The sequence below is a fragment of the Scatophagus argus genome, chromosome 8 (genome assembly GCF_020382885.2).
Source record: "Scatophagus argus isolate fScaArg1 chromosome 8, fScaArg1.pri, whole genome shotgun sequence".
NCBI lineage: Eukaryota > Metazoa > Chordata > Actinopteri > Scatophagidae > Scatophagus > Scatophagus argus.
Window position 1 is genome coordinate 12,279,949 of NC_058500.1, and position 9,776 is coordinate 12,289,724.

General features: G+C 38.3%; 1 protein-coding gene across 1 annotated transcript; it reads right to left on the reverse strand.

The window, feature by feature from the left end:
• Nucleotides 1–3,047: 3,047 nt before the first annotated feature.
• copz1 (COPI coat complex subunit zeta 1) lies at nucleotides 3,048–7,312 on the reverse strand. The gene is made up of 9 exons (XM_046397075.1): nucleotides 7,161–7,312; nucleotides 6,773–6,841; nucleotides 5,930–6,011; nucleotides 5,747–5,838; nucleotides 4,885–4,940; nucleotides 4,694–4,771; nucleotides 4,511–4,562; nucleotides 4,378–4,416; nucleotides 3,048–3,702 (listed from the first exon to the last, which is right to left on the reverse strand). Exons 1-9 carry the CDS (start codon nucleotides 7,176–7,178, stop codon nucleotides 3,655–3,657), a joined length of 534 nt encoding a protein of 177 aa, XP_046253031.1. The 5' UTR covers nucleotides 7,179–7,312; the 3' UTR covers nucleotides 3,048–3,654.
• Between the last annotated feature and the right edge of the window lie 2,464 nt (nucleotides 7,313–9,776).

Sequence of the window (9,776 nt, forward strand, 5' to 3'; positions counted from 1 at the left end):
AAATAGCTGGTCCTGCAAAGGAAATGCTATTCCAACCCAGAGGAAAAAAAAAACAGCTCTCTCTTAACAAAGCCTGCAGTTCTTTCACCAACCTGTAACGACGTCCAATAAACCAGCCACATTTGTGGTGACATTTTTATCTTACATCAACAAAAAAATTAAACATTAGCATCAGAATTTACAGTCATCTTATGTCATTACTATGAATACTTTTTTTTCCTTCAGAAACATAAACACCACGATGAGTTATGACACAGGCAGGCAAGAGTGCAATGGTGGAGGTGTTGTTTTTGGCTGACTTTTCCTGGAGTGGCCATGATTCTCCATTCTATGGGAATCCATAAACAGACCCAGAGAGGGCAACTGGAGCCATAAACCACGTCAGGCTGCCGAGATGCAGCTGAAGCAAAGGGAGCAGGCCTGGGCCCATACCTCTCCCCCTGTGCATGCACACAAGCACAAATATACACACAATAACACACACTTTTAGCAGCCTTTAATGACCTAATTTCTTTTCAAACCCGCAGCTCAAGAGCAAACAATAGCGGGGCTGATCTGCTTTTCCATTTGAGTTTTTTTTTTCCCCAAACAACGTGTTAATATCACTACGGTCAGTCTTTGCATTATCACTGAGTGGGAATATGCGGAAGCCATACAAGTAAAATAGCCTTGTTAATTTTAATGCACTGGGTCATTAAACATCATGTGGGTCTTGGCCTTTGTCCTGCTAAGACAGTATAACGGCACTTCCTTTAATATGTTTACTGTATAAGATCCAACATGCTGTCATTGTTTTCCAACATATTTGTTTCTCTTTAGCAGTGTAAGCCATTGGATGGGTGCTCGGGCCCATTGACTATGACATAAAGACTCTGTAAGCTTACAGATGATGATAATTTATTGACTGTTATTCACACAGTCCACTCACACACACAAGAGAAGGAGAGAGACTCTTTCACTGTATGCATCGATCAATTACAAGGCTCTAGCGCACACGTCTCTGACAATTTTACTGCATGTTATGTACAGCATGTCAAGCTATGGCGTTTCAAACTGTTATACCCATGCCTGTATAATTAATATAAATTACCTTGCTGGTTTTTTATGATGGTGCAACTGTAATTAGCGGATGAAAGCAAGTCACTGCGCCCCTCGTGGTGCTGCAGGGCTGGACAGGCACCTTGGGTGGGATCTGCTTTTACCCTCTCTCTTTATTCCTGCCGTGCCCTCATCTAATCACATTTACTGCTGTCTACTTCTGCGAACCTCGTCCTCTTTAACCTTCATGTTTTCCCTCCCCTCATGGAAACCACACACTGAGACAGAAGCTGTCCTCATTATACCAACAAACCGGTGTGATAACTGGTGCAATAATGGAGTCCATTTATAATGATTACCTGTTCCTTTCTGACTGCACTTTCTCCAGTAAAACACTTACCAAGTAGCATCAACACAGGCTCCATTCATGCTATCTCCGCGGATCATAAAGAGCCACAGACTCAAGGGCTGAATCAAACCGGAGCAAAGACAAGACAATAGGTCCACAGGTCAGAGCCAATAACAGTTTCATTGACTACATTCCTCTGTTGTGTGGAAAGATCAAGACACATGCACGCATTCAGGAACAATCACACACATTCCATTGCCATTTTGTATCATCTACTGTATGCCAGCGGAACTCAGACAACATGCAGAGTCTTTATGTTTTAGGCATTTCACCTAGAAATAATTACTTTTATTTTTCTCACCTCATCCACATAAATCAAATCAATTAAGTGCTCTGGCCTAAAATACCTCAAATATAGATATGCAAAAGCGACTCAACTGCACTACTACAACTGCCTTGGAATGCCATATTCTACATGTCTGATTGATAGGAGGAGCTCCCATCAAAGAAGAACCACGAGATTGAACTGATTATTTAAAAGTGGCAAAGGTATGAAATTCCCCATGAGGCAAATAAAGGGCGAAATGCTCCAATTTACCTCCTGCATTCCAACATCACTGCTTATGTGTGTGATCCTTTCCGCAAACTGCTCCAGGACATCTCCTAATTCAACAGCATTCATTTTACCTGCTTCTCACTTTGATGTCTATGCCCAAGGACTTATTTGGACATAGATAAGAGGAGGAAAAAATGGCAGTATGCCAATTTGTGAAAAGGCTACAAACAGTGGCTTAATGACTTTTGACTCAAGCCAACAGGCATGTCACAGCATGCCAGTAAGTACAGTAGGAAGAACAGTCTGATTGTGAAGGCGAGGACGGAGAACACATGATGTGTAACAAGACCTGCTCTCAAATGTGGTTGAGATTAGGCACGGTTGGATCTGTTTGCAGCGCAACCAACACATATCTCTGCTTGCAATAAATACCTTCAAATGATAAGCATGAGAACATATGGGAATATCTAGCTGGCAAGAATACAGATAGATCATTTCTTCTCCTGTAATAGGAATCAGGTACCGATGTGATGTAGTGCCTAATCTCACATCCATTTCTCTCTGGAGTGTAAGCTTCATTTGCATTAAAATGGGTATACGAGGTTAGTGTGTCAAGTGTGCACCCCCACGCACACAGTGAGGCAGGCAATTCATGATGCAGAGTAGAAATGAATCAAGTGTGACTCCATAAAACTTATCTGCATGTCACAGTCACACAGCACAGCGTGAACTCCTGATCATAACCGCATGAAGGAGTCTCCTCCCTCCTCTACCTTCTTGAGTGCAGTTCTTATGTACCTCAGCCCCGCACTCTGCTGCAGACACCAGAAGATGGAGCTCTTGCTCTAGTATCTCTGGCTCTTTCTGAGGTCTTGACAAACAAAGAGTGCACACCACGGCAGCTATGAAACAAGGAAACGCCAACTATTAAAAGTCAGCTCAGTTTTCAGCCATATAAAAATGATGGCAAATCATTTTAACTCAACAAAAGCTAGTCAAGAGTTCACAGCAATTATGGTGTGGGTGACATTCCTGAAAACAAAGGCGAAGAGGCCAATGTTCAACAAAGTGCTTTGTTAGACGAACCACAGCTGTTCAACAAGCCAGAGTCAACAAACATTTATTAAAAGTATCTGATGATGGAAGATCCCCGAACAAAATATAATTAAAACATACCTCTGAGATCAGGGGTATGACTACAGTACTAGGTGTATACTTTTCAATCACAATATTACTGTAAATGAAATGATAAGAGATAGTGCCTCATTAATTTTTACAGCAATCTGGAGGACATAACAGGGTGCCGTTAAATAGAGAAAAAAAAACTCTTGTTCATCGAGACAAGCGGAATGTTGCCACAGGCTATGTGGTTTATCGATGTTTTATAGACAAATATGTTGGTTTAACAAATACCCAGGTTCTGTAATGAAAAAAAAAAGCAAAACAAACAAATACAGGCTAGCCCTGGGACCGGAATGTACACCATATCTTATCCTTATGTCGATTATGTTATACAATCCAAACCTGTGCGAAAAAAGGGAACTGAAACTTTCTTGGGTGGTAGTCCCAGGAGTGTGACTGGATCAGCCACTAGTACTCCTCACAGCTTTGATTGACGGGAGTGGAAGTCAAAGGAAAAGGAGCATGGGGATCAGTGCCATGAAGACTGGGCTGAACAGCGGCTCACAGGCATACTGGTGCAGGCGTGAGTCTATCGTAGAAGGGACCACTTGATCTGTTCTTTGGCAGACTGAAGAACCTGTGAAGAAAACTAGGATTGACCAAGCAGATCACTTTAACAACAAAGTTTTCACTGCACTGACCAGCGCACAAAAGGCTACAGTGGGAGATAAACCCTTGAGTATCAAGTGAGACAAAATGAAAACTGGCATCTCGTTAGGGAAGTTGAGGGGAAGAATGATGAAAAAGTTGCATATAATTGAGAAAAAACAGAACAAAGATGGGTGAACAAGCAACGTAAATGAAGAAAAGTATGCAAAATTCAATCAATCATCTTAATTCACTGAATTAAAGCCAAATAATAACCATTAAGTATGGGGTTTGGAGACAGCCATTAATCACGGCCAGAGAAGGGATGGTGTTAGCCAGTCTTGGGCCTCTTAAACGACAACATTAATCAAAAGGAGCTCACATACGGCAGACTCATGTGAGAACCGAAAGACAGGAACCACTGCTGGCTACCTACCACCTTATCATCGAATAATAAGTAATCATGTGCTCTGTCATGCATAGAAGACAATACAATGTATGACAACCTAGAGGCAAGTGACAAAGTAGGAGTAGAGGAGAATGATGCTATAACAATGCCCTTGTATTCACAGATTCAGTGGTAATCAGTTTTAATGGTCAATAAACTAATGGAGCTTTTAAACTTTATAGCAGAGAGAGGGGCAAGGGGCAATTTTTCTCTCACCTGGGTGACTGTCTGCTCTGTCAAAGGCACATCATCCCCCTACAAGAGCAATTATTTCATGTTTACAGCTGAAAAAACCAACATCAAACTATGTTGAATATTTCTGAGAGGAGATGAGAGGAGATGAGCTTACTCTGAGAGCCACACGATGCACAACTTGCTGCGGGTCACTCTCCAGAATCACCCTGCAGGAGGCAGCAAAGAGACAGACCAGCAATTAGTCATCCCAGAGACAGGATGCTGCATTGACTCTGACGGCATTTTAATGAGAGATGACTTGGCATCAAAAGTTTCAAGCTGCTCAGCTCTTACTTACCCTCCATCTACAATTTCATCCACAGCCAAGAAGAGCCCCTCCATATTCTCCAACAAAGCCCTCCTCTCAACATTTTTTCTACAGAGTAAAAAATACACACACCGTAAAGCTTAACTTTCTAGGGATCAGAAAATCGTCCAAAAGATTTTCATTGAAGTTTTGTAGAATAAATAACAGCTGCCAAAACTTACCTCAACATCTGACTGAGCGAATCAAAAAGGCAATTTAGAACAGCCATAAGCATAAGCTGTGGAGAATAAAAAATATGTCAGAATCTGTTCATGTTTAATTAGCCCACATAGGTTTTTTTATCATCTAGTAAAAGTAAAAAAATCAAAAAAATATTAAGTTGTTATGGTCTTTACAATATTACTTTAGACATAAGGCACATAATTTCCTCTATTTTGCACCTATGCTAAATATCCATCTGTGCAGGTGCTAAAGTACTGGTAGGTTATAAATAAGACACATAAAAATAACACCTCATTTTATAATAGATGACGTTACTTCAAAACAAAACAATTATTCAGTGCTCGTAAAACCTAAAAAAATGTATAAATATAAGCAGATTAGTTCACATTGACATACATGTGATCAGTTTTATATTTAAGTGCAAGCTGACATTTGTTCCAAATTTGAATGCATGTGAGGTCATATTGGCCTTAATTTTTGACCTCTGGCTACCAATTATAATCAGTTCAACAGTAAGTTCTAGAGGTTCTAAGAAATAAAAACTGAAAGCGACAGCCGTCAGTTGCCAACAAGACTGTCTGTGTGAAACAGACAACCATTCCTCACCCCCTTGTTACCTGGTTGATCGCTACCTCCCTTTACCCAGGACAAACAATAAAGCTAATACGTATTTTTAATTAATCAATAATTAATTAATTAATTTAACGTGTAGTTAAAACACAAGATGGAGAAGTAAGCACGTTTGAAAGTCTCTATTTATTGTCAGAAATACTCACATTGTGTTGACTTTGTTTACACAATACTTAGACTACAACTGTGATTAAATAATATTTCATGACAAAATGCTAAAATTGGGCTTACCTCATTTTCATGGGAACTTCCAATCACATAAAAGAAGAGGTCTATGTTGCTCTTGTAGACAACAGTGAGGCCCTCCAGTAATGCTATTTCGCCTGAGGGCAGACAAAAAACAACCATACATGTTGACAGATATGTACTGAGGCAGGTAAAGAGACTGTCTTTTATATGGTAAACGTATCTTACTGTCCGTCCTGTGCGTTTTGTTGAATATGTTCTTCTCAAACGCCTTTTGCTCCTTCACTGTCGGGTATGTATCATCATAATACTGTAAATTAAATTAAAGAAAATACACTATCATATGTTGATCTGTAAATATATATCCCACAGCATACTTTAACCAGTCTGAATTTTTATTAAATGATTTGCCTGGAGATATTCAATATTTTTCTTACTGTCATTAAAAAAGAAAACAATGCATAAGTCAGTCTGTCAATAGTTTTAAATTTACCCAGCAGGTCTCTGAAACTCAACCTATTAAAATTGGTCACAAATATATAGTTTAAATTTTTAAAAAGATTAAATAATTGTCAAAAACAACAAGGCGCGTTATAGAAAACACAACTCAATCAACAGCAATAATGCATTTATTGAGAAATGATTTCCACTTTAAATTTGTTGTAGTGGCAAGTACTTACAACATCGGGACAGTGCACGTGGAAATGACCCAAAATAACCTACTGTGTCCATGTTCATGAGAATTAAAAAACATGTCACCCGGTGAAACAGTGTGGCTCTTGTGTTTCGTTTTGTTTTTATAGTATCTGGCCAAACAAGGCTGGGGTTTTTTTTGCGGAGTATTACGCTATATCAGGTTTTGGTCACAGAGATACTACTTTTCAGAAGGATATTTCGTGGTTTGTTTCAGCCTTTGTGTGAGATAAATATATAGAAGAAAAATAAAGAAAATCGCCAGGCTTATTATTTAAGTTCAGCTATGAAATGATTAAGAAAGGACCGAATCCTTTCTTAATCATTTCATTTAGTTTAGTTTCATTTAGTTTTGCTGCACAATTGTCTTAATTATACCTTGGCGTAAAGCCTGTCTCCATCGTTGTCCAGTATCAGAACTGCTTTGACAGTGTACAGCGATGGTTCCTGTTAAGGAATATGATTTATCAAACATGTAAAAGTCAGAGACCGAACATGAACGCCTATTAACGAAGTTAAACTGAAAACACTTCCACATCACCAACAAACACACACACAGGAAGCTAACTTTTCTGGAGCTAGCTGGTTAGCCAGCACAGCTGTCCCGTTTACCTTAGCTCTATGTCGACTTAACTCGTTAGCTAAAATGACGTTTCCTTTACTGTATTTCGGTATGTTACGAGAAACAAACCTCAACATATAATTAGGTGAAACAGTGATAATTTAAAACTTAAATGGGTCGAATAAATACACAGGTTAACATTACCAGTATAGGAGAATCCATCTTCTTTCTTGTTAGCAAACCAGCTAGCAAGATAGCAGTAGGCACGTAATACGTACAGTCAATGAGGCTGTTTCCTATTGGCTGACGTCAGCCTTACGCTGTGCGTACAGGGCAAAGAGCAGTTCGCTGCAGGACGCGGAGTCAGGAAAAGAAATACATTTGAGCAAATATGGCTAACCTTAAAGTACATTCAGACTCGCCAGCATCTTTGACACATTTGTCACTTCAGTGGGGAAAGTTACAACTTGATAATGTTCCTCAGGTGAAGTCAAACATTGTATGCTGTCCACAAATCTTATTCTGTGTTACTGTATCACCAAGCTATTATACATTACAAGTAGCAGAATCGTTGTGCTTTTATCATAAAAGTTGAAAAAATAATTTTAAAGTGTAATTCCCATGTGAAGGACTCTTTTACATATTCACATGTAGGCCTTCCATTGAGGTTCATTTTACAGTTGAAATCTCTTCCAACAGTACTGTAGTTAAACCAAATTACTATTATGAATCATTATACATTTTGTGATTTAAGACAGTTACTGTTTTTATATGACTGCATAGTAACAAAAAAAACCTCATTTACAAGCCATTTTATCTTTTTTCGGGATCCTCCTACATTTAACCAACTCCAATTATCTTAGTACCCACTTCTGGGAAGCATTTGGAAATCCAGGCTGATGGGGAATTCCCTCTATCTCACATGACATCACTGTGTGGCCTTACTGTAAGATATTCTTGGGCTTGAGTTTCAAATAATACTGGAATACAGACAGTACAGTTTTAAAGGCAAATGGTGTACAGCTATTATTTGACTGCATAAAGTGTATGGTAAAAAAATACAAACTATTTTGACATGCATTCATAGCACTGCGGGCAACCATGAAATGTTGCAATACTGCACTATGTTTACCCAATTCAGCCACTAAGATTTCAAAATTACCATGGCTGGAGAGGAAACAGTTTGCTGCCTTGATCAACTCATACTCAAAGGTTAAAAGATACTCAGATGTCATTGTCATGTCATCTGAAGTTAGACACCAAACGCAGTCATACCTTTATATATAAGTGTGTAACTTGAACCACATTCTTACTTACTTTTGAATGAGTTGTGTAAAAACTAATCAGATTTTGTTGTGCAACCCTGTGTTGTAAAAGGACAAATAAATGACCTTTATTCCTTGATTCTTAGTTAAATAAACCAAAAAATGAAGTATAAATCAACCTTTTCAAAAAATCTCTTCTGTTTAAGTCCAGAAAATATTTACCAGATATTATTAGCCCTGTCTGCTGTTCATAGAAATTAAAGAGTAGAAATTAATAACACAGCAAAAGATGTAAAAAATAAAGTCGTAGCTCCCCTCTCCTCAGGGTATGCCTGCAACCACAGCAGTTAGCAGTTCCCTTCTTAAGAACCAAGTGTTTCTTTTATCAGCATTAAGCAGAGCTTCCGCCGACCAACATCCTCCTTTCCTTACCTTCCCTCTCTGTGTTTGTATGACCAACCGGCCTTGACAGGCAATATTAACACATGGGCGTAATTGCATGTACTCAGTTACTTATGTATACTCATACACATGCACACAGAGACGTGCACAGCGTCAAAAGTTACTTATCTTCGTTTAATTTTTTTGTTTGTGATTCTATTTTCGAACAGTAGCTCTATAATATGCGAATGTGTAAACACACACAAAAAATGAAGGAGCAAATAAACAGATTTTAATTTTAATAATTAAGAAATTCAATACTGCTATTACAAAATATTATCTTTCATCTAAATACTTAAAGATAAGCATAGGCTGGTTGAGACATTCAGAAGAATGATGCTGCATTTTTTAGGTTCCTCATTTGCACTTTTTTAAGTAGCGATAATGTGTGACCATCATGACAGACATTTAAAGGAGCAACAATGGAAAGATTGCCTGGGGTGGCTGTGGCTCAGGAGATAGTAATCAGAAGGTCAGTGGTTTGATCCTCAGCTCAGGCTGCTTTTCTAACTGTCCTCGTACAACGTGCTGAACCCCAAGTCATCATGTGTATGTGTGAATGGCTGAACATAGAAAAATATCATGGGGCACTTTGGGTGGAGAGCAGGCAGTCAGGGTAACACATTCGTCAGTATATGTATGTACGTGTGTGTGAATGGGTGACTGTGAAATGAGATGTGAAGCATTTTGAATAGCGAGTAGATGAAAAAGTGCTATATACATACATTTCTATTTTTCCAAAAGATGATACATATCCAAATGTAAATGTGCATTTTTAATATTATTTACAATAGGATTAGGCCAATATGTAAAAATGAATTTCATGTAAACAGTGCTCCTGTGCTGTAGGTGGATCAAATTCATAAACTCTTTCCAGTTGAATACTAGAATTCATTTCACCACAATGTACTATTGTATATATATTAGTATTTTTATTTCATCTGTAATTCATCATCTTTGTCATCTCGTTTTTTAAAATCATATAGTAACAATGAAAAAATAAGAAACGTTAAACTATTTTTTGCATACAATAGTAAAATTACAACTGGTTAGTTTATCAATATAAGACAAAAAACGTAGTACTCCATCTGCCCTCTCTATTTTTTTCCTTTCC